Below are 25,312 nucleotides of genomic sequence, written 5' to 3'. Positions count from 1 at the left end.
ATGAACCAGCTATTGTTTACATGTACGTGTATTGTATAAGCCAAATAAAACAGACAGAAAACGGAAAGAGACTCCCGATTAGGGAATGGGAGGCGCCGGAGATGCCGGACACTACAAGGGAGGTAAAAGCGTGAAGTGCAGCTGAACCTATTTCCCAGTTCGATCCTCCGGTGGGTTGTGTCCCAGGTGCACTGCGGAGACATCACTGGATCTGGCGCTTGCTACAGGATTTTCCTGTTCCTTTTTAAGGTAAGTTACCTCTTTTTTATAATTTTGCAAGACAAGTCACAAGATAGGGTTTTCTGTCTGCGGTATTATGGTGAATGAGCACTTGAGTAGCTTAGTATTTACCTGCCATTGTATTTGGGCGTGATGAATCCTGCCGTGGCCCCCGGCGTTTCATGCGGGGACAGTCGCCGTGCAGTGCTGCCTAACCGACTGATACACTTCGCGCGCATCTGTCTTGTTTTTGCACTTGTTTGCTTTCTCACTTGTAATATGTGGTATTTGTGTCAGGAGACCATGTACGCTTTTTAATTTTGGAAAAGAATTGTGGACTGGTTTATAGGCTCCTATCTCCTAAATACTGTGTAGTGACGCAGGACGATTGGGGTGGGGTGTCGCGGTCCATATGTGTTTGAAGGTAAATGCTCTCCTGCCCCCTTGGTTTGTGGATGGCCGCATAGCTATTACGATGTCGGTTAGGATGCATTGGACAAACACCTCTTTCTCGTTAAAACCTGCATCTTTATTTCACTTTTAGTCGCCCCTCTGTTGTGGACCAGCAGTAAAAGCATGTCAGGTTTAAATCGTCCGGGAAAAGAAACGGTAATTGCGTCTATGGGCATTAATCGTTTTAAAATCGCATCTTTGGCTGAAAGGCGGTTAATCTACTTTACTTTCCTACGCCCAATGCATACTCATGGAAAACTGTTCAGAACCTTACATGGTAATTCTCATTGAGCTGGAATATCCATCTTCTAACTGGTAACAGTAGATCTTTGCATGTGAAAATAAACTTTGTACAGTATTACAAGGTGTAATATAATCTTGATGAAAATCCATTGTTCTGGAATCATGTGGTTGGAGTGGTAAATCCCAATAGCCGTTTTGCCAATACCTTAGGTAATGTCCTAGATCTGACATGTAGATTATTCTTTTCAGTTATTTTCCCCCAAAGTAGTCAGTGACCTTTTCTGAAAGGTCTGCCTCATTTATTTCACTAATATTGCTCTGCTTTCATTAGAAAACACAGATTCTTGACTCATGGTGACGGTCATGTCAAAATTTCTGGGTCAGGAACACCTCATCTGAGAATGTATAACATGGACAGTATGAGAGGTTCCTCATTTAGGTGCTGCACCATGCCTGAATCCGAGTCTGACTGAATGTCAGAAGGGTTAACAACGAATATGGCTGAATAGTGTCAGGTGGAGCAACAAATTATACACATATATATTCCGAATGACAACCTTTGTAAAATAACAATTTCAGTGCCTACAGGGCATCGACATTTGTTAATTCATATGTGTGTTTCATACAATAAATTTAGGAAGTATGGGCATTGTTAGATCCAATCTTCCTAAAAAAAAAAAAAAAAAAAAAGTTAAGAATGTAAACTTGACTCAGCCCCTGATTCCATAGCTAGACGCCCATATTAGGTAAGTTGTGTCATTAAAGCATTTTTTTTATGATGGACTTGGATACAGATATATGCATGTCATGTGATTCACCTAGAACCAGAGAAGCCTGTGTAAATAGATGTCTTACCACAGCTAAGGGGTGATTAGTAAGATGTCTGTCTTTTTTTTTGTGGCCCCCAGGACACCTTGGGTTAAGATGAGGGTCACACTGACTTGCCTACTCTGCTTCCTGTGTGGTCATTCAGCTGTTGCCGACCTTCATTCCCACCATTCACATCCTGCAGTCAATAAGAAAGGGAATGACACCCCTTTATTGGGTAAGTCCTCAACAAAGAGGTCATGCTTGTTTTGCTGCTTTGGTGTGTGATGTCTTTGAAGTCCAAATATTTGTTGTGGATTAAGCTGGCAATAGCAGAAAAGCAATGTATCATGGACCATCTGCCGAGTCTGTGTCTGTGGACCCAGGTGTCTGAAGTGTTTATGGCTGGGATCAGGAGTTTATTTTATTTGGTTCTTCTGTCCTCCAGAAAGCCCATGCAAAGGGAAGCCCCTGGACTTTGTCTTCATCATCGACAGTTCCCGTAGTGTGCGGCCCCATGATTACGAGAAGGTCAAGGCCTTCATCAAGAACATACTGGAATTCCTGGATGTGGGTCCTGAAGCTACCCGTGTAGGACTACTGCAGTATGGCAGTGTGGTGCAGAATGAGTTCTTCCTCCGGGACTTCCAGAGAAAGTCTGACATGCAGAAGGCTGTGGATGATATGATTCAGCTGGCCAGTGGCACCATGACAGGTCTGGCGATCGAGTACACCATGAATGTGGCATTCTCCGAGGCTGAGGGGGCCCGCTCACCAGACGCAAACGTGCCCCGCATGGCCATGGTGGTCACTGATGGGCGCCCCCAGGATACAGTGCATGAGGTAGCTGCCAGTGCACGCAGTGCTGGTATTGAGATCTTTGCGATCGGTGTCGGGCGGGTGGACATGAATACGCTGCTTGCCATCGGCAGCGAGCCTCATGCAGAGCACGTCTTCCTGGTGGCCAACTTCAGCCAGATCGAGACTCTCACCTCTGTCTTCCAGTCCAAGATCTGTGGAGGTGAGACCACATCTTTGCCTCTTTTTCTTTTCCCCTTTCTAATAATTATGGTAATTATGAAGCCTTCAATCCAGGATTGTTTTTTTTCCTTTTGAGCTGAATGCAAGGTTTGTAACAATGTATTGTGGCATATCATTGTATTATGTAATAAGTGTCAATGAAGACGTGCATAGTTGGTTGTTTATTACATATTGTTTTTAATTACATACATTTTCCTCATTAAAAAATGCAACTCCCAAATTTTGTTATAACCACCGCAATATGTAATCAATTATTTACAAATGCAGGGAGATTTATTACATATAGCATTCAAACTGTCTGTTACATAATGCGATGGATAATTACAAAATGCAGTTGCTGTTACATAATGAAGTGAAAATTTGTTAGTCTTGTTATTACATAATCTGTTGTTACAGGGTTTTAAAAAATGTATTCTAAACTCATTCTTTGTTCATCTGTCCCATAAATAATTGTACAGGTTTTCAGCTTTCTGTTTTGTGTACTTTGCTTTTCTGGCCATTGAAGCACAAGATGTGACAGACGTCCCTAGAAAGCAGAATAGAGTGACTGTTTTTCCTATTTGTAATGGGTTTTGCACACGGCATGTCCCCAGGAATGTTTTCTTTTGGAAGAAAGTGCGACTAGTTTCCGTCCGGTTGATGTTCCTAGCCCATGAAATCTTTTTTGAAACCGCTTAGTGCACCTGTGTACTTTTACAGCATTTTGAGCAAAACTGGTTTCTGCCAACGGTATATCTGCTCTGCTTTAGCGATTTATATCCATAACATGGCAGTGTTGTCCATTTGGGACTATTAGTTAAGGGTTCGTCTGTGTGTCATGTGACTGACCATGCCGTTTGTCAGGCGCTGGCCTGTGTTCTGTGGTGGACCACGGGTGTGACCATCACTGCGTCAGTACCCCCACCTCCTACATGTGCAGGTGTAGGAAAGGCTACGTTCTGAACAGTGACGGAAAAACCTGCCAAGGTGAGGGAACAAACTTGTAGACTTACGGCTGAAACTGTCACGTTGAAATGAGCTGTTAGTTATTCTATAGCTCTGTTTTGGGGAATAAATTGCAATTTGTGGTGAAACATTTTTTGTTTACTTTATAATGAAATTTTGTGTTTGTAAGCTTGTTTTTTATGCTTTAGACAAACCTGACTGAGGAATGCTGGACTCTGGGCGGGGGGGGACTCTCTGTTAGTGGGACTCCTGGAAATGGTCATGTTAGCTGGGTTCAGAGGCTAGATGCATTTCTGTTTATCCATTGAGTTTGTGGGCAGATTATGCTAATGCTATGCTAAAGTTCCTTTATGCAGCTGGATCACAGAAGTCATTTCATTTATGAAGCTGATAAAATTATCAACAAATGTATGATAGTGTAGGTTCAGGATGAGTCTGTATATTGGTGCTTGATAATGGAGCCTAGAGTTACTAGGCATAGCATATATGCTTAAAGCTGAAATATGTAGGTGGATCACTGAACAAATGTGTGAGAAATGGAGACTAATGGTAGTTTACTTTATCATGAATGAAATATGTAGCACTGAGGCTGGAGCCAGTGTAACCCTGGAGGATAATGCGGTGACTCCAGAGGTTTCCTGAAAGCTTCCCCGTCCTCGCTGCCGGGGCTCGGTCTCTGTGTCCTGATCACCCACATGTGACACACCTCTGGTATTGGGGCAGCTTTTAGCGTATGGTTGGGAGATTTCCTGTGGAATGGTTTTCCCATAACTCCACCAGCTGCTCGACAGTGTGGGAGTAGGAAGAGGTGAGAGGGACAGGAATTATAAACCGTCCTAAAGGTCTGGGAGGAAGGATCAAGGTTCGTGTAAAGTGGTCTGTCAGATGGATACAGTAAAGTACGGTACATTTACTGCCGTCGGAGCCAGATTGGTACAAAAGTCGATGTGGTGCAACGTAACAAATCTACTGGCAAATCTATTGGTTAATAGATGATGGTTAGTGCTTAAATTAATGGTTAAGGGCTACCTATTGATTTTGAGGGTTGGTTCTAGGGCGGTATGGGAGATCAGAAGATAGCAGTTTAATCTCTCATCTCCAGAGTGGTGAATTCAGTTCTGGCTTCTGGCTGGCTCTGTGCAGTGTGTTTATACACTCTTACTGCCTTCCTCTTGCATTCTGATTGGGGATATTGAGTGCCCTATGATGGGTCAGCATCAGCATCTCATTTGGAGGATAGGACGGCTTACTGGGCATGTGGTCATGGAAGTTGGGTGAATCTAGAGAGGCGGATATTTGGTTTGTTTTAGCCAAAGAGATATGATTTGGTAATTACCTTTTGTATCTCAAGAATTTTCTCTCCAAGTCCTAATTTAGATGTCAGATGTTTTGTCTATGCGCTGTGCCAGAAGTAGCGGGAACACCGATTGGTGGAGGGTATCCGTCTCCAACAGACAGGACTTCTTCTTGGGGCTGTTAAGGGAGTCTGGCTGTCATGGCCAGGGGCCGGTGTCTCCTCTGGAGTGTAGTCCCCCCCCCACCCACCAAACGCCTCCTGATACCTCGCCCTGTTCTGTCCGCTTCCACAGGACCATGCACTAGCTTGTGGGCGGAGCTGTGATGCAGTTACTGGCTCAGGCCCTGGAAGGGAACTTAAGTTGATGTTCCAAAAATGAAGGAGAAACGGCAACTGCACAAAACTGTAGGAGGACAAGGAGGGGAAAGGGATTGTGCGGGTCTTGTGAGGAAGTGGGCTAGATGTATAAAGGCAGCCAATTGAGAGAAAACACCAGTTTAGATGATAAAGTGCCATCTGTTTTAATAATAGATTTAAATCTCATTTAATGGCTCATAATATGTTGCCATTAAGTTCGTCTTGTGGTTTCAGTTATAGATCACTGTGACCATAGGAAGCACGGCTGTGAACATGACTGTGTCAGCACTCCTGACTCCTACGTCTGTAGATGCAAAAAGGGTTTTGTACTCAATGCTGATGGCAAAACCTGCAGAGGTGAGTAAGAGCCACCAAGTCGAATGATGTTCCTCCGACCGCCGGTGTGTGAAACGCTGAACATTCAGTAACTAGAGGAGGGCAGAAGAGTCCGGCTTAAATCCTCTTTCCCCATAAAATACCAGATGTCACACTATGTCTTTCAATGTCAATTCGGCATCCTTTAAGGGTTCCAGCCCAAAGAGAAAGAAACCATATTTCAGTACGATCCAATAAAATTAGCCCTCGGTGGACTTTTCCCTTAAGTTATGTATTTGACTGTCCTTGCCAGTGAGGTCGGCTATTCTTGTGCTGAAGATTTCTGGAGTGTGAGTCAATGGTGAGGCCAGTAATCTATGGGCTAGTGTGTGAGCTTGAACTGGGGAGTCGTTAATTTATTTCTGATAGAATGATCACCTCCCTCACCTGGCTTCTCAGTCTGAAGGGATTCTTTCCTGTTAGTGCTTTAATTCTGTGTTCTTTTTTGAAATGTAAAAGACACCTATAGCAGTGCAGCAATGTGGTAAGACACAGCAACCTGACATGACTGTGGTCCTGGAAGCTCCCTGCTTCTTTGAGCCGTGTAACAATGCATTATGTAATAATACCGCATTATGCAATGGCTAGAACGCAACATGTAATAAATTTCCTGGCATTTTGTAATAAATTATTACAAATTGCGGTGATTATTACTAAATGCGAGAGTTTCGCCTCTTAATGACAAATTTACTACTGTGCATCATGTAATAACCAAAAATGGACGTCTTCATTATGTTGAGTGTCAGGGTTGATGTGTCTATTCAGAAGCCCATTGACCACAATCACTGCTAAGTGATTCCTCCCGGGGTGGGGGGGGGGTTCACTTGCAGGGAAAAAGACAGCTTGAGTTGCATCATTTTTCTTCTTGTTGGGTACCACAAATTACCCCTAACTATACTCTTTCATCACCCACATACATGTCCAGCTGGAGGCTTTGTTTGGTGGTTTTTATACAAGCTTAGTGCAGTGATGTAACTCATTATCTGCAACTTACTAAACTCATGAATGAAAGAGTATTAAATACCATCCGCAAATCCTCTGTGGATTATGGTGTGGATCTTTATGGGTCTATGGCTTCCACCTCTATCTTTAGCACACAGAGTACAGTGTTTATTCGTCTGCTATTAATAGTCATTGCTTTGTGTACATCTCCACTGTCCCTTTACTCACAAGTTGGGTATTGGGTATGGTGTTAAATAAGCCAAGGTCATGAAGAGAAGAAGCTAATGTCCAGTGCGAAGTATTAGGATCTGTTATGTTGTAAAGCTGTTTTTCTTACAGAAGTCTTGGGAATCTTGCTGGGATATAAGACATTGCAAACTCAACTACTGAGAGATATTACCCCAAAATCTGACTGATTTTTTCCAGGAGGTTGACACTGGGACATGGTTGTTTTGTTTTTAGACAAGTCAACGATCCAAAGCATACTTATAAATTCACAAAAATGGTTCTAGAATCAAACTTGCTCCCAGTCCATTGACATTAACCTCATTAAAAACTGGGCTGAGCTATAGAGGAGAGTGATGTGGAGATCTGGACAGATTTTGTATGACAGAATGATCTCAGATTTATTTAAATGTGTTCTCCCATGCAACCTAGTGAAGTATCAGTGCTGTGAACATGGGGAAGGCGTGCTCAATGTACTAAATGCAGGAATGGTAAATATTCTGACCTGTGTTTTGGGAGGTTTTTTGTTGAGATTCTGCATGACACTGTCGATGTCTTGGCACTTATCTTTGATTTCTGCAGAAGTTGACTTTTGTGCTTTGGGTACCCATGGATGTGAACACAAGTGTGTGAACACCGAAGACTCCTTTCTGTGTCAGTGTCATGAGGGCTATGACCTTAAACCTGATGGAAAAACCTGTAAAAGTAAGTCATGTTTAGGATTAGCTTTACCTGTAGTTTTATAAATTAATGCTTTTATACAACAATGTTTTTCAGCCAATAAAATGCTGTAATTGTAAACTGAAGTAACGTTTACATTTGTTATCTAGCTGTTGCATGTAATGCTGATTGACCTTTGACTTCTGCAGGAATTGACCTGTGTGCTTTGGGTCATCATGGATGTGAACACAAGTGTGTGAACACTGAAGACTCCTATGAGTGTCAGTGTCATAAGGGATACACACTCAACCCTGATGGAAAAACGTGCAAAAGTATGTCTTATCCCTTTTACGGTATTGGTATGATTTGTGCCTTAGAGTGATTTGTTTGCTTTGTAAAGTGAGATGCGTAGCTTTAAAACCTCCAATATATTTGTTATGAATCTACTGCTGCCCAATCACTCATAGCCCGAATTACCCCTGATTCCTGCAGAAATTGACCTGTGTTCTTCGGGTGTCCATGGATGTGAACACAAGTGCGTGAACATTGAAGACTCATACGAGTGTCGATGTCATAAGGGATACAAGCTCAACCTCGATGGAAAAACCTGCAGAAGTAAGTTGACATTCCAGCTCGTACAGTAAGTCGACACTTTGATGCCAGATTACAAACATATTTTTTTTCTTCTGTAACATTTGACATAAACGTATCACCCATAATCTTTTGCTGGTAGACTTCAACTATGCACCTAGTGTGCACTATATTTTTCGCGCAAATACGTTATACCTTTAAAACTTCCTCTGTACTCTTTCCTAATGCTGCTCGCTGTAGAAACTGACCTGTGTGCTTTGGGTCACCATGGATGTGAACACAAGTGTGTGAAGACAGAAGATTCCTTTGTGTGTCAGTGTCATAAGGGACACACGCTCAACCCTGATGAAAAAACCTGCAAAAGTATGTTGTTCTTTATAACTTCTATCTCAGAAAACAATGTGTGTTTACTTTATAAATTCAAATGTATAGGTGTAAAAGCAGCCAGTATAATTATGATTCAAGTAGAGGTGCCATTCCTGTTGCCCTTTCACAGTAATGATGTAAATCGTAATGTGACATTTGGTTATAACCGTTGGCTGTCCAGCAGTTGAAATACATCATTTTAAAAACTGATAATCCAGCTGGTAGCATAGTGGCGTTACCCAACTCTCAAGCAAATTGACTCCTGCAGGAATTGACCTGTGTGCTCTGGGTCACCATGGATGTAAACACAAGTGTGTGAACACTGAAGACTCCTTTGTGTGTGAGTGTCATAAGGGATATACACTCAACCCTGATGGAAAAACGTGCAGAAGTAAGTCAGCTTGTAAGACACTGTACAACAAACTACTGATTTTTTTGTGTGACAATTGACATTAACTCACCTGTAAACTTGTTGATGATAGAAAGCCAGTAGGCACTGATTCTCCAGAATAGCAGGTTGAAGAATGTACCTTGATTGCTGGTCTTGAAGTCGAATAACTGAGCACAATGATAGTTCACCACTATTTCCATCGTATGCTTTCATATCAGTGCTTGAAGGCATAGATGTTAGTGCTTTTCACAAGGAAAACTTTCATAAATTGAATCCAATACGGCTCTGTAGTGACTGGAAAATCCCTGGGAGGAATATGCAAATGCTGCTCCTCACTTGATATGTTCCTTTGCTCACAAATACCTTTAAAACCTCCTGTGTCCTCTTCCCTAATGCGGCTCGCTGTAGAAAGTGATCTGTGTGCTTTGGGTACTCATGGATGTGAACACAAGTGTGTGAAGACAGAAGATTCCTTTGTGTGTCAGTGTCATGAGGGACACACGCTCAACCCTGATGGAAAAACCTGCAAAAGTAGGTTGTTTTAAAATAACTTTTAGCTCATAATGCAATGTGTGTTTACTTCATAAACTGACATGCATAGATGTAAAAGCAGGCAGTATAATTATGATTCTAATGTAGGTACCCTGACCCCTGTGACCTTTTGCCCTTGCAGAAATTGACCTGTGTGCTTTGGGTCACCATGGATGCGCGCATGAGTGTGTGAACACGGATGGTTCATATGAGTGTCAGTGTCATACAGGATACACACTTAACGCTGATGGGAAAACCTGTGACAGTAAGTGTTTGTATTCTAAAGAAGCTAATTTCCAGAACGGCACAGAGGTAGAAGTCGTTCAGCCTTTAGCTTTAATATAATTTTTTATAGTGCTGTATTATGTCAGGGTAATATTATATCAGTTCTTAGTATTGGTACTTGATTAGTAATTGAAATCTCAAAAATAAATCTACATTAATTACTTTTTAGCATTCTTAGACTACTTTTAAATACCTGGTTTGTGCGTTTTATGGTCCAATCATTCAATACACGAATAGTACATCATCAGCAGTGCTTGGCTGTTGCTAGGTACAGCTTCAGCCCCAAGTCAGGACGGTCGTGACCCCTACTAATGAAAACGAAACGCTGCGTTGCACTGGCAGCGTGTGAAACGCCAGTTGCGTAATACTGCATGTGTCCTCATGGCCAAATGCCACCAATCCCAGTAGACAGTTCTGTATCTGGATTAAGGGGAGATCGCCCGGCCCAGCTTAGCAGAGGTAACCCTGCTTAACGGCCCCTGAGCGCAGCTTCTCACCCATGTCAGGGAGGTCCTGACCCTGGTTAATAAAAATAAAACGCTGCGTTGCACTGGCAGTGTGTGGGTAGCTGTTAGATGTTGCGTATTAAACTGGATCTAAATGGTTCTATATTAACATTTTTCTTGCTCAGCCGATCTAATGACGAGGCTAGAGAAAACCATCTTTACGGTGTACACACAATGTCCTGTTAGACACTTGGACACTAACAGCATGTCCACTAGTTTAACTGCCATGATCACTTTTGCAGTTACTTTGTGATGCTTTTGTCTTGATTTGTGTTTTTTTTTTCTTGCATCCTTAAGTAATTCAGTTTGCTCTCGTTTCTGAAAACTGTACGCTTTTGTCTTTAAATCAGCCATAGTGTGACTGTGACTGTGCCCAGTGATGGACTGGTGTCCCATCTCAGGTCTGTCCTAACTTGCACTTCTGAAGATTGTCCCAAATTCTGCTGGATTAAGGGCTTATGGAGGATTGATGGTTGGAATATTTGAACAGTCACTGGTGTCTGCTGATTTTGGAAAACGATCATAATTAGCCTCCATTGCAGATTCTTTTGTGTGGAGAGACACTGAATAGGCAGCTGTGCTTTTGGTGGTGGGGTTGAACCATAAATGGATGTAATGTGCTGTTTCTGAGCCTTCCACCTAATTGCATTTCAAAAGACAAAGTGGCTTAATTTCAATCCTTCTTCAGTTCCACCTTTGATTAAGTGCAGGGTTGCCAGGGTTGTCTTGTCAGCTGGCTGGAGTGAGATTTTCTATTTGAGGGAAGTCAGCACACACATGCACACGCATTTGCATGTAGGTAACAGTTTTTATTTACATTGTAAATTGTCTGTAGGGTTTGCAAACTTGCAACTCTTTTGACGTACCTAATTTTAGTTTTATAATGAACTGGGATTGGTTTGCCGTAAGATTTCTCGCGTTGGCGTAAGTCTGAAAGCGTGTCATGCTACATGCATGAGCTGGCAACCCTGTAAGTGTAACAAACTGAAGCTGAAGCCTTGTAAACTCATGTACTTTCACTTGTATAAAAATTTCCCTTGAATTTGGACATGCAGTCATTTATATTCACAAAGACTTCCAGAGCTTGAATGCTTTCGCTTTATTGTTTTTATGAGTCTGTAACCATGACTCTGGTTTTGGTTCACTGACTCCGATTCTATGGCAGGGCCCGAGTGTGGAAAGATGGACCTGGTGTTTGTAATCGATGGCTCCAAGAGCCTGGGACTGGCCAACTTTCAGCTGGTGAAGCAGTTTGTGAACAGCATCGTGGGCTCGTTGAATGTGTCCCGCGGGCACACGCAGGTGGGACTCCTCCAGTACTCCACCAAGGTGCGCACAGAGTTCTCCCTGGGCCAGTTGTCCTCTGCCCCCGCCATCAAGCAGGCAGTCTCCCGCATGCAGTACATGGCCCGCGGCTCCATGACGGGCTCTGCCCTACGCCACATGTTTGAGGTCAGCTTCTCCCCAGAGAGGGGGTCCCGGCCCAGCGTCCACCGCGTGAGCATTGTGTTCACAGATGGCCGATCCCAGGACGACGTCTCAAAGTGGGCCGCCAAGGCACAGGAATCTGGTAAAGTGTTCGCTTTTCTGGCCATGCTTTTATGTTTAGCAGGGCGGGGGGGAAGCGAGCACTGAATGGGGGGAGCCTCACCCACCCCAGCTTTCCTGCAGGCATCATCATCTATGCGGTTGGAGTGGGGAAGGCCATCGAGGATGAACTCCGAGAAATAGCTTCCGAGCCAGATGAGAAGCACTTGCTCTACGCCAAAGACTTCAGCCGCATGGATGAAATCACAAATAAACTCAAGTCACATATATGTGAAGGTGAGAAACTACACAGTCATAGTTTTGATTTGAAACGATGTGTAAGGGCTTATATTATGCCGATATTTTGCTTCAAAGTTGTTGGGGCTCAAATGGTTTGTTTAACGGTTTATTTTCCCTGGCTGGTTTGACTGTCGAATGAGGGGTCACTCAGGGAGTCCTGAATGAGGCACATTACCTGCATTGTGAGGAAGCATCAATTACGGCACTACGGCCATGTGGCGAGTTTTTCTGAGGGTGATCCGGCTCGTAGGATCCTCATTGCTGATGACCAGAGCAGCTGAAGCAGGCCAAGGGGACGCCCACGTAACATCTGGCTGCAGCAGATAGATGGGTGGGACTGGACCGAGAGTCGGCCTGGGGGGGGGTCATCAACTGGGATCCCGAGGTGTTTCGTCACATGCTGTACCAGTGCATGCTGCACAACCTGACTTGACCTGTGGTTCCCTAAGCAAATTCACCCCCAAAACCACATGCTTTCACTGTTCAGATGACCACAGGTACATGATCACTTCAGCTTCAGTAATTTTAGCACCTTGCTCCCATAAAAATGCCTAACATTCAAAACTTTAAAGGCTTTTATCATACTTATAATTATCATACTGATAGAATACAGGAAGAACGTTGTACTTCTAGAAACTAAAGTAAAATGAATGTATTTACAGGCAAGAGTGAATAATTTGTCAAACTGAAATTAATGCATGCTTTGGAAGCTTTTCAGCTAAATTTCTCAAACGTGTAAAACTATCTGCTCGAGTACTTCACCATATGGGGTGAGAATTCCTGAACCAGACCTATTCTTTATTGCAGAGTCTTTAAATCTTCAGAATGCTGCTGGAGCCATTTTGTGGGCTGACGTATGGTGCCTTGTTAGGTTCCATTGGTCATCTGAAAACAGACATTCTGTAGGACTTGTGGCCAAATGAGGCTCCAGTGGGTCTTGTCTGCCCTCTGTTGGCTGCTCTTGAAATTTCCAGTGACCCAGAAGGCCTAGACCACTAAGCCCTGATTTGATCCTGCAGGGGTCCAATACCATTTCATGCTTTTCATTCTAGCTGGGTTTTAAACTCCTATATGTCAAGCAAGCAACCTGGCTGTCTGGTCAAATAAGAGCTGAAAAACCACCCAGACTGTAGCCTTGATGTACCCCATCAATGTGCTTCATAATGTTAATAGCAGTTTAGTGCACTGCCCTAAGAAAGACAGTTAAAACTTGTTTCCCTTGATGACACTTTTTCCCAGCAGCTGTCCCAAAGCCTCCTACTGAAGATCTGTGCAGATGTGAAAACATGATATCCTTCCGGCACCAGGCTGCAGAACAACTGAACAGGCTGAATCTGAAACATATCCTTTACAACTGTGGCATGGGCACACAGGCAGATAGCCAACTTTATACAAGACGTCTCATCTCTGCCTCTGGACTACTGTCCTTCTGCATTTTGGTATCACATTTTGCATGGTATAAAAAATTCCTCTGTGTATTTTAAAATCTGCATGCTTTATGGTATGTTGGTCTGATTCCAACCAAATGTTTTGGTCTTGGTCAAGTTCATAAACACTAGCATCACCGAATTGCTCAAGGGAAATGTCTTTATTGCGGAGCACAAAGAGGGGATTTCAGCTGTATTGGGGGGGGGGGGTTATAACCTGCATGGTGGTGTTGCACTTCAGGTGAATGGACACGAGGAGCCCAGGATGGACACAAAAGTCATTATGCCCCAATGTTTTTTATAAACTTGAACTGAGTCAATCTGGGATCAGTCATAGTACGTTAAAAAGCTACAAATGACATTTTGACCCATTTTATCCTTAATCCAGAAGCACTAGAACTTTTGACTAAGAGGCTGGACACCTTGGAGAATGACTTGGGACACAACTGAACAACTCCATCATGGCATCTTGGGAGGGAGAAACTCAAAGCAGTCTTTCAAAGAAGAATGCTTCTAACGTCTATCATGAACTAGTTAAAAGCAAATGTTTTATATACTTTCAGGCTGCGGACTGAGCTGACTCTGCGCTGAAGAATGTTTACCCTACTTTTCCTACTTGTACCCTGTATACCTCATTTTCTACATGCCAAATATTGTATAAATGTTGTATAAATGAGTGTTTTGTACATGGTCAAAATAGGAGGGAATATTAAATATCAGTGGCAGTTCTCAGTTCTAAATTGACCAGATTAACTTGCCAGCACATTCCACACAAGCTGCTAAAAATATTCTGAACCAATCGTTTTTTATGTGGGGATATTTACAGTGAACTTTTCTATTTATATTGTGACATCACTCCCCGCCCACCTGGAGAAATTGTAGCTTGCACTAATACCCATTGTGTTAGAATTCCAGCAGCTCCTTCATAACTAGCCATTGGTTTTGGTATAAAGTAATCCAGGTTTGACTGGCAGCAAGATCCAGCTGCCTGGCACTTTTATACTGGCATAAAGGCCCTGAAGAGCCTCTCCCTGTTCAGCATGAAATTTAACCACCTAATGGCATGTGACTGACATGCCAGCTCCACAATTATTAATTTGACCGATTTTGCAACAACACAACTAAAGAATTGGCCAGTTCTGCATAAGATGATGTTCTAATGAAAGAGGCAGCGGAGGCTTAATGGTTAGGGAGGCACTGGTCCGAATCCCTGACCTGCAAGGCACCACAGAGGTACCCCGAGCAATGTACCGCCCCCAAGCACTGCTCCCCGGGCGCTGAATTAGCTGCCCCCTGCTATGTCACATATGGGTTAAACGCAGAGGACACATTTTGTTGTTGTGTGCTGTGGTGTGTCAACAACCTGACCACTGATCACCAAATTCTAATCAAAAGGAGCCTGACACACCTTGCAATAATTTATACCAGAACAAATGCAAAGTACTCAGGGCTAACCCTACATAGGACCTTTAGGGTCTTAATTATCTATCGCATGTGTGTGTTCTCTCCCGATCAGTGATTCAATGCAAACGACACAAATTTCATATTACTTAATATAAAGCTGTGGGACTGAAGACAGGAGACAAATGTATTTCACTAGGTTTACTTATAACTTTTTTTGAAAGCGAAATTACTTCTCGCCCTGTTGCTGCTCTGGCATGCTTCTGATAATGTCAGAATCACCTGTAGAAAAACAAGAATGCAGCACATTAGCTCTACAGTAGCCATTGGTGTGGAGGCCCACTTGAACACTAACATGGCTTAAGAGGAGGAGCTCGGCCTTAAATGTAACCAGCAAGGCAGGGAAGAGAACAGAAAAGACATAAGGTCAGATCTGTGAGTTCTCAGACAGGCGTTAATCTCGCGAATGTCTAGCCCTGATCAGACCACGGATAGATCGAACAGGCGAGAATAATTCGCTGAGGTTAACCAAGACTGGTGTTAAGATTTTTGTGACATGTACTTTTGTGAAGTATTGTTACAAGAACAGTGGATTAACAACATAAAAGCTTTTACAGTGATTAATGCCCAAATATCCCAGGCTGCTGGGTATATCACAAAAACACACAGCTATAACTGCAGGACCACAGAGAAACTTACCGGGGTCAATGATGGCCAAAGTACACACTCTGTAGTATTTACCACAGGCTGTACCAAGTTCGATGTTATTTCCGCTGTAATGGTGGACACCGGTCTTGGCCAACATGGCATAGTACTCAATCTCAGATTTCCTAGAGACAGAAAATTGTGGTTGAAAGAAAATGAGCTGCACAGTAAGCAAAGGTACAACCTATATGCCCTACTAAGCTCATGTCAGTGTGTACAGAACAAGCTTTTTACAAAACGGTCAGTCAGTCATGAGTAACAACCTGGGTTTGATCTCTGAACTTGCAGTTTTACAGACATTTATCAGTGGTCTTGGCCGTACTTAATCATCATTCTGCATTTTTATGTGATACAATGCTGAGGAGATTTTTAATGTCACAAAAGGAATGTAAAATTCAATAATCCCTGCTTCATAGATGTATGGATATTTACATTCTATATGGGACACTGAACAAACACTTTATAAGGCTCATTTTGGCAGACAAATATGAGTTAATTATAAACTGGTTCTTGAATTACCTGTTGGTAAAATGAACAACGTTCACCATTTTATGGTAAACAGCCAAAATTTAAAAAGGCAAAATCTAACTGCTCACAATTGGGGGAAAAAATCCTAAAGCAACTAAAGTTTGTTCAGTGCCCGCAAAGGCTCGGTGACAGCTCGGGCTGCTTACCTCAGGGCCGGGCAGTTGTTGCCCAGGATGACCAGCTTGGCCTTTCCCTGGCGGATCATCTTCAGCGTCTGCTTGTACCCCAGCACGTATTTACCGCTCTTCATCACCAGCTGGAGCCGGGAGTTGATGGATTCCAAAGACTTTTTCTGCGTACAAGGATTAAAATGTATTTATATATAAACGTCATAACTGACTACAAAAGCAAAACAACGAAAGCGTGAGTTGAGGCTATACATCTGTTCCAACAATATTTTAGGGAAAATAAAACTGTCGCACAACACGCTAAGACTCCGATCAGTTAAATTGTGACGTTTGCATATACAGCATACGATGTATCTGCATACTACCCTTTGACATGACTGACCAGCGTATGTCTGAAACGAAGTTAGCACCACCGCGCCGCATGGTGCTTACATGCGTCTTAAACTGGTAACTCTAAACAGTCAAAATGCGGCACGGTTCGTGTTAATAGCAACGAATGCATATACGAGGTGTCTTAACGCAAGAAGGCTCACAGAAAAGCACACAAAATGTAAGCTTAAGGCCTAAGACCGACGACGAGACTCCCACGTGAAGCACAGCCGCGTAGCCCGGCTCCTCTCATCCGACTCACCGTTTTCTTCGCAGCAACCATTTTTGCGGTTCGGTACCTTGTGGCTCACCTAAAGCGAATAAGAAATAAAAATGAGAACCTTATGTAGCGTCACATATGAATCCCGGACAGAAAAGAGCAGCATATACGACAACAATTAACTATTAAAGACGGACCGCCACGCACCAGCCTACAACGGTAACACGACGTCCGGGAGAAAGAAGGAAGCTCCCAGCATGCTTTGCTGTTGGCCCCTAAAATTATTATCGCGAGACAAAGAACAGTGACGTAACTCGACATTTTGGAGGATGTTTTTTTTAGACTGGACGGTTTATAGTATCATCATGGATTTAGCAATGTGTTGTTGTAGTCAAATAAACTTTCTATTGTATAATTTATATACAACATCAAAATGTGATTTGTAAATGTTTTGTAGAGAAATATTACGGTATGGAAGTTAATGCTTGCATACTTGGAGGATGGAGACATTTCTAGCTTTTACTTAAATGTATTGTAAAGCAATACCTAGACCGAGCAAAAACAGAAAATATGACGCCGCGTATCTGGAATACGGTTTTACTTCCATTATTAACAATGGAGAGGTACGGCCCTTTTTGTGGTTTGTACGTGTAACCTGCCTAAATGAGTTTGAAGTCAATCAAATTAAAACGACACCAGAGAGGAAACAAGGACATTGCGCTGGAAAGTCGAATGATTTCTTTCAAATCAAATTACATGACTTTGAAATGTATTGCACAAGTACTTGCTCATGGAAGCATCATATCAAGTGACCTTATCAAAGTTGTGTGTGTGTGTGTGTGGTGTGTGTGTGTGTTGGGGGTGGGGGCTCATAGCAAACATACCAGCTCTAGAGGGCGCCCTGTCAAAATAGAAGTTTGACTGACGCCCCGCCCTCTGACCCGCCCGTATATTATAATTACTATAAAATTTTTAGTGAAAGTCACAGTCCTACCGGGGGTGTCAAAACCTAGAATCGCCCCAGATTATGATTATGTACTATGATTTAAATGTAGCAGATATAGAGGTGTTCACTTAAGAAGCGTCTGACGGCTGACATCCGATATTTCAAAAGGACCATCCATCATGTTAAATCACAGCTTGCCAAGTCCCCATCTCCCCGACTGACGGCCTCCGCCGTGGATTTCATATTCATCACAAAATGCACGAATAGCATCAGACAGCCAAACAGGGCTGTTTTGGCTTCAGTCTCTTGTTTCTGTCACATTCAGTTAACTCCTATTATCACATTTGACAGCCTTTGTGCGAAAAAAAACTAAAGTAGATATTTTCATGTTGGAAAAAAAGGGAATGACTTCTTCAAACTCCAGCTTAATATATACTAACAGGAAAACACCTATTGCACCTGAACATCCAAATCATAATCGTAATGGTTTTTAAACACCGAGAAACCGGCATCCTACTGTGTACTCCTTCACGCAAGAAGCAACGGTAATTATTGAATAATAAAACCTGTGTTTGCATATTTGTCACAAGCTATGTAGCCGAGGTCGATGTGCAAGTAGAAAACATTTTTTGCAGTTACATTTTTATAAATGAGATATGTGGGTTCCGGACACCACCTCCGCTATTTAAATTGTACCATTAAAAAATTCCCGTCAAATGGTCTGCCTCGTTTTATTTTACATTTGATAGTTTCTATTCTTATTTATTTGTTTCTTTATTCATTTGTTTGCTTATTTATTTGCCTATCATGCAAACTATTCATTACTCATCAAAAAGCCACTTCTGCAAGTTTAACACTAATCATCATGCATTTTTCTCTTCTTGTGCTCGCGGACATTCCCTCGCGCACTGCATGGGTCCCTGAATAATTATAATGTCCGCGTATGCAGGGCTGCCGAGACTCTGCCCGTGTGGGTGTTCATCACGACAAATCGCTGTCTGGCTCCTGCTGCAGATCATGCATAAATAAACAGCAACTTAGCAGTTGAGGGAGTTGTGCATATGCTCCCAAACCAAAGCCTGCCCGTAGTTTTTTTCCCTTTATAGCAGATGAAATAACCAGGGTTTTTAATTCGTCTTCTAAATCTTCTGTCTTTACACAGTTAGGATGGGGTGCTCATTTAGCTCACATACCCCTGGAGAGGACAGACCGGAGGCAAAGCCTGGGGAACAGACTGAAGAAGAACGGGTCGGTAAGTGTAAAAATCCCACTGGATCCCATTACACTTCATACAGTTTTCATGTACATTTATATGTATGACTCTTTTGAGCGAGCAATGGTGTGTTCGGTAGTTTATTAAATCATTAACATGTATTTAACATTTGTCAGTATTGCGCCCAATACTGAGAACGAGAGCATCCAGTTTACTGCACAGAAGTTATGACGACTTTTCACGGCCGCTACCCATAAAGTAACATTAACGGTACCCCGTTTGATAGGGTATAGATAAACGGATTTCTTTTTACTCTTATCCTGTTTTATTTTTGTTCTTACTTATTAATTTGTTAAAACACAAAAAACCTATAATGCCAAATAATGCCATTGTTAACATGGTTCGTATCGTCACGGTTCGTGATTTGTAGCTTAACCACATACAGGAGCGGCGCACGGGGGGGGCGCTGGGGGGCTGGAAACTGCCGAGCACCCCCAATAGCACCCATTAAAATACTGTAACATCACCAAAAGTATTTAAATAATAAAACTACTGTGTAAACGTATTTTTCATTTGTGTGAAAAATGTAAAGATTGTGTGGTCATTAACATGACATCACGTGGAACGATTTCTTCTGTCCTTACCAGCAAAATTGTCAATCAAATAATAATGAAGTAAATCAAATATTAGACTTATTAGCAGTCAACCACATAAACAGGCGGATTGTCCTCCTTTAACGTTTTAAGGTAAGTGAAATGATCGACTGCTTAGAACGCCATTGAAACGTAGCATTTATGCAATAGAACAATTACTCACTGAAAAGCACCCTGTCCAAATGCCTTTCCCCCCCTGAAGCACCCCTCTATAAAACATTATGGTGCCACCCATGACCACATACAACACATAACATACAACAATGCATATTGAATATACGAATGAAAATGGTTTTATATTTGGATTTTTTGGTAAATTGGGCTTCATTGGCTAAGGTTTATGAAGTGTTAAATGCACATATATAATTCTGGAATTATATCATATAGGCAAGCCTTATATTATATAGGCAAAATTGGTATAGCTGGCCCTTGTCTGCGGCAGATATATACCAAGCCCCTCCCCTTTTTTTGTAGCCAGTCCGCCCCTGACTTTCTCCATAACAGTCTTGATAGGAGGGCAGTGCCATTGTTTTTATCTGCTGTTCTTGGTTTATTTGGGAACTGGAGTAATGTGAGTACGTGTGCTTTGTTGTGAGGCTGTTTTTCACGCAGCTCTGATGAAGCAGTTTTGACAGCACTATGGGAGTGTCCAAGCAGCACATATGTACACTTTGGGTGGAGCTGACCTTCCAGACGGATCTGCACACACTGATACTGATAAGTTTACACGTAGGACACCTATAAACATGTACATTCCGTGAGCTAAATTAGAGAAACCTTTTGCTTTCTGAAGCTTGTTTTGTCTCACACGTAACAGTTACATTTTTCTGTGTTTGAGAAGTGCAGCCAGAGATCATTGTATCTGACGTGTGTTTACATCAATACAGATGTGAAGTTGATCTGCAGTTGATCTGAGCCTGTTTGGTTAGTAGGATCCTATGGTTGGTCTCGCTTTCTGTCAGTTTTAATGTGGGTGATATTCTCCTTTGTTTTGGCTGTAAAATAAGTCACCTGGATACTGTCACTGGTGGGTGTTGGATGGACCAGGTGGGGGATGGGGGGGTTAAACAACACAGTTGTCCATAACTAAATCAGTTTTTCCCAACCGGGTTTTGGGGGCCTGCAGACAGTTTACATTTTTGGACTGTCTGACAGGGAGCTGGGAGGGAGCAAAAATGTGGCCTGTCTGTGGGTCGCTACGGACCGGCTTGGGAAACACTGGACAAAATGATTGTTTCACATAACACTGCCACATTGCAACTAAAGAGTACAGATGCATCATTCTCCCTACTTTAAAAGTGAAAGTGATTGACTGTCGTTGTTTATACACCACAGGACACAACAATGAAATGTGTCCTCTGCATTTAATCCATATTGTGACATAGCAGTGGGCAGCTACTATCTAACCCCTGGGGAGCAGTGCATGGGGGTGGTATCTTGCTCAGGGTACCTCAGTTGTACTGTGCTGGTCAGGGATTTGAACTAGCAACCTTTCAATCACAAACACACTGCTCTAACCATCAAGCTACCACTGCCAAATAAGATCAGTGGGTCGCCATGGTGACCCGATTGCCCCCATTTTCCATTTGGTGATTGGCTGCACTGTGATTTATTGTTGTGATTCTCAGGATACTCAGCCATGATTGTATTGCGATCATGACAGACAGTCTGTCTGGACTTAAGGCCTCTTGCAGTCCAGGTGAGAAAGGTGTACAGCCTCAGCTCAACTTACGTGACTTTAAGTTGGTATGTATTTCAGATACGGTAATGCAGCCTTACGTCATAGCGCACACGTGACACACGTGTCAGCTGCCTCCCCTTTAGTAAATACTGTAACCAGTACCAGTCCCATACCAGTCAGCTGGGTAATGTGGTCTGAAGGCTCTGCCCAGCTACTAACATAGTCTGAGGTTCCCTTTAAATGTCTTACTAAGTGAGGGATATATGCGACAGGTTGGACGCAATAAAGATTCCCCATACCTAAAGCCAGATTTTACTGTTCGCTGTTAGATGGACTGGAATGTTCCGGCGTCATGCCACTTGGCTGCAGTAGTGCACCCGGGCCTCCTGGTAATGTTTTGTTTATTGGCATTTCTTTTTCATATTTACTAATCCCTCACAATCTCTTCTAGTACAGTGTCACTGAATTTTAGATTTTAAATGAAAAGCTAAATATTTTTGGTTTGTACAATCACCAAAGTTTGGGGAGGGCAGTTGGATATATGGGGTGGAATTAAGGAAGATGAAAAGCATATTAATCTACTTCATCCATCTAGTAAGTACTTATTCTGAGCAAGGTCACAGGTGGAGTCCAGGCTGGATAGATATACACACATACACAAGAGCCTGTTCAGAGATTCCAATTATCCTCACTGCTTGTCTTTGTACTGTTGGAGTAAAGTGGAATACATAAGCACCTCCTCCCCCCCATTTCCAGGGGATATGTTCCAAGACCGCCTGAATCTATGGATAGTACTGAACCCCAAATATACTATGTTTTTTCCTTTATATACAGTACATACCCACGATAAAGTTAAATTTATAAATTAGACACAATAAGGCAAATCACAACAATAACCATTGACAAAACAGAACAATTAGAACCATATATTGCAATAAACCGCGACAGTCGATCTAATAACCAAGGTGTCTACTAAGTGGCCAATGGGTGGATGGTGCATATAGCGTGGATACTTCCGACAAAGGGGTGATTTACATCCCAGGCGCGAGATTTTATTGCACATCTCAGAACAGCGCGCAATTTAAAACTTATGAATTGTTTATGGAATTTTCCATTGAATATTTTCTGAATTATACAGTTACAGTGAGTACAGTGAGAATGTTTTTCAACACAGATCCTGGCTTACACACCCTGTTGTCATGCACACATGACACGATGAACCAGTGTGTGGCCTGCACTTTGCCGTTTCAGCTTCATACCTTTGGGTGAAAGCACAGCATGAAGCAGTTTACGTCGCCATGCACTCCAGTCCTTCCATTCACACATGAGATCAGCATGAATTCATTCCTCAAGCAAAGATTCGCCCGAATTGTGCTAGAAGCCAAGCTACTTATCGAGAGTTTCTAATTAAAAACTGCCACTGTTATTATTAGTGCCTATTTATAAGAATGGCGACATGCTGATTGGTGCAGCTGGATATGAGCCATAGCTGTATTCTGATGAATCCAGTTATTTCCATGGCTTCTGTGTATTTTCACAGATCACGTGATATTCACATCTCACTTAGGGCGCCACGAGATTAGAGTTTGCTTTGTGCCGGTATGTCAGGAAAAAAAATTAGACAGACAATCAGTTAGACAATTATACCATGCTGTGACTTTTGGACCTAAGAAAATAACAATCCTCTAAAAATGCCATACACAGACTGACCAGGTAAGGCTCTTAATATGCAAAGGGTTTTGTTCACAAGGTGCTATACATATTGCTTTTTTCTTGTTCTGACGGTAGGTTTGTTCAGTTAAATCTGTTCAGTTTCTAACAGTCGGAGTTAATGGTCACTACCTGTGGATTGCTGTTCTTTTAAGGCTTGCTATCATAGAATAACCTGATCACCACTCAGAAGGTTAGATCCCTAAGAGTGGCAATTTTAAAGCTGATTCTCTAAGAGACCTTTTGAAGGTGCATATGTTGCTGGTATGTTAATATAAGCAACGGTGTTGCATACATTCTGTTTGTCTTTACAGATGCCTGCAATCATAATGGGACTATTGTTGAGGGGAGCAAGCCAATCACAGAGCAGAGTGTGTTAATCATCCCTCATGACCTAGCAGAAGCAATATGCAAGGACCTGGCAGAGCTGCCTGCTGGGCCCCAGTTTGGTGAGGCTGACTCCACTTCTACATCAGAACCAACACCTGGACCTGAGCCCACCTCTACATCTGAACCAACACTTGAAACAGAGCCAGTGACAGAGTTGAATCAGAGTCTGACCTCTGACCCTTCTGGTATCGAGGTGGAGGTGTCTAACAATACCTCCGGAAACTAGATGGAAGGTATGTGCCTTAATGCAGAACTGGCCTCACGTCTGATCCTTAGAAAAATTAAATGAATGTCGGCAGCCAAATTAATACCATGCAAATGGTCTGACAGCACACAGCTGTTAGCTAAATGACTGAGAGCTAGATCACCACCTTGGACAAAACACCTGCTAACATAAGTAAATGTAAATGAAGTTGATATAATTCTGTACGATTGGGATTATATTCTCTGTGGCCCAGTTAGTATTGAATGGAGAGCTGTTCTGTTCTAGAAGCATTCGGAGTTACTGCTTAGATAGTATTTATGTACATTGTTACTTTCTTTCATAAAACTCCCTAGAGACTCTCTTTATGAGACCAATTCATTGTGAGCACTAAATGTTACTAATCGCCGGGAGGTGTTTGCAAATGAAATTAAGTCAGCCAGTTTTGAATTAATGCAGTTTGGTTATAAATGTGTTTTCAGCACAGTCCTTACAGTCTCCCTGTGGATCCACAAAGGAGATGATGGAAAGGAAGGCCTTACAGGGACCAGGAAAGAAAGGGACCAAGGAGAATGACCAAGCTGGGGTCCTGGGTGAGGGCCTGTCCCACTGAAATGGCGCACAAGAATGTCAAATGCTTCTCTAGTTTCATTTAAGTGAAATCACCGTACTGACCAGTTCGAAGTGAAATGACCCCGATATTTCAAGTCTCATTCTTTGTCTCAGTAGGAATAACTTTGTAGAGTATTAGATTAATGGCAAAATTCATGAAGCAGTCCGTTTAGACCAGGTGTTTACTGACATTTCTAATGTTTTTAAATATAAATGCATATCATGGTTTTGCTTTCAAAACTGGAATAAAAAAAATTGTAGTATAATTTTATATGTGTCTCACCTTAAAATCTCACCAAGTATTGCAACTTATCAGAATTTTAACTTTGTACTTTTAACGCTGTATTTCACTGCGGAGAACTAAATTAATGTGAAGTATATGACAGAATGTATACCAGAGTATGGCTAATCGTAGAAACCTAGAAAAAAAAGTTTTTTGCGTTGTTTTTAAAATGACAGTCACTCTGAGCAAGTGCAAATTAATCTGATCTCATAACAGACTTTGTTAAGGACTTTAAAATGTTTTGTGTTTTGTTTACATTCTCTCTCTCCACCATAGTGATTTTCGCTTTGTCCCATTATGATGTGTACGGCCATGGACTATCCCATATCACCCGAGTATTCTCTCCTGCCATTCTGGGATTACTCAGATACTTTACTACAGACTGGAAGATTCAGCTTATTTTGAGGAAAGGCTGGGGGATTATTGTCTCCACTACCTGAACCTCCATCCCCCAAAGGCTGAATCAAGGGTTGCTGTCCACACATCTCGTCTACTGCTATTTGGAAGGCAAGACTACTTGATACTGATACTTAGATAACTGGTGTTTGATTGGACACTGTGTCTAAGCCATTTACAGTGTGTGCATCTATGTGCTTTAAATTCTTTCCTACCTAGACTTTCAGAGTGGGTTTTTTAAATTGTTAAACTGGTCGGCTTGACTTTGATGTAGCCGCTACCCTGTATAGATTATAAATAAACAGTATTGTGTTACTAATGCACATGGTACTGTTCTGAGCTAGAGTCAGGTAAAGGGATGACTCAGGGGTGAAGACGAGTGGCATA

At 42.3% G+C, this 25,312-nt stretch overlaps 2 protein-coding genes and 1 long non-coding RNA gene across 8 annotated transcripts; 2 read left to right on the top strand and 1 right to left on the bottom strand.

Annotated features, from left to right (window-relative positions):
* Positions 1-58: 58 nt before the first annotated feature.
* LOC111845490 (matrilin-2) lies at positions 59-14,216 on the top strand. Of its 6 annotated transcripts, none has more exons than XM_023814945.2 (16): positions 60-249; positions 1,824-1,960; positions 2,171-2,743; positions 3,607-3,729; positions 5,597-5,719; positions 7,487-7,609; positions 7,774-7,896; positions 8,057-8,179; positions 8,396-8,518; positions 8,790-8,912; positions 9,321-9,443; positions 9,586-9,708; positions 11,400-11,804; positions 11,906-12,058; positions 13,301-13,402; positions 13,883-14,216. In XM_023814945.2, the coding sequence occupies exons 2-16, from the start codon at positions 1,840-1,842 to the stop codon at positions 13,936-13,938; spliced, it is 2,517 nt and encodes an 838-aa protein (XP_023670713.2). In that variant the 5' UTR covers positions 60-249; positions 1,824-1,839; the 3' UTR covers positions 13,939-14,216. The 6 variants fall into 6 exon arrangements, with proteins under 6 accessions (XP_072572939.1, XP_023670753.2, XP_023670713.2 ...); XM_023814953.2 differs by having other exon boundaries at positions 61-249; positions 13,304-13,402; XM_072716838.1 differs by lacking the exon at positions 13,883-14,216 and having other exon boundaries at positions 59-249; positions 12,312-13,396.
* An 859-nt stretch (positions 14,217-15,075) lies between these two features.
* rpl30 (ribosomal protein L30) lies at positions 15,076-17,127 on the bottom strand. Its single transcript, XM_023814996.1, has 5 exons — positions 17,047-17,127; positions 16,882-16,930; positions 16,269-16,414; positions 15,589-15,719; positions 15,076-15,171 (listed from the first exon to the last, which is right to left on the bottom strand). The coding sequence occupies exons 2-5, from the start codon at positions 16,900-16,902 to the stop codon at positions 15,119-15,121; spliced, it is 351 nt and encodes a 116-aa protein (XP_023670764.1). The 5' UTR covers positions 16,903-16,930; positions 17,047-17,127; the 3' UTR covers positions 15,076-15,118.
* Positions 17,128-18,731: 1,604 nt separating this feature from the next.
* Positions 18,732-25,244, top strand: LOC111845771 (uncharacterized). The gene is made up of 3 exons (XR_002838723.2): positions 18,732-19,037; positions 23,357-23,665; positions 24,117-25,244. It is a non-coding gene; the product is annotated as an uncharacterized lncRNA (long non-coding RNA).
* Positions 25,245-25,312: the final 68 nt, after the last annotated feature.

This window comes from Paramormyrops kingsleyae, chromosome 9 (assembly GCF_048594095.1).
Source record: "Paramormyrops kingsleyae isolate MSU_618 chromosome 9, PKINGS_0.4, whole genome shotgun sequence".
Taxonomy (NCBI): domain Eukaryota; kingdom Metazoa; phylum Chordata; class Actinopteri; order Osteoglossiformes; family Mormyridae; genus Paramormyrops; species Paramormyrops kingsleyae.
This window is presented reverse-complemented; position numbering and strand designations above follow the sequence as displayed.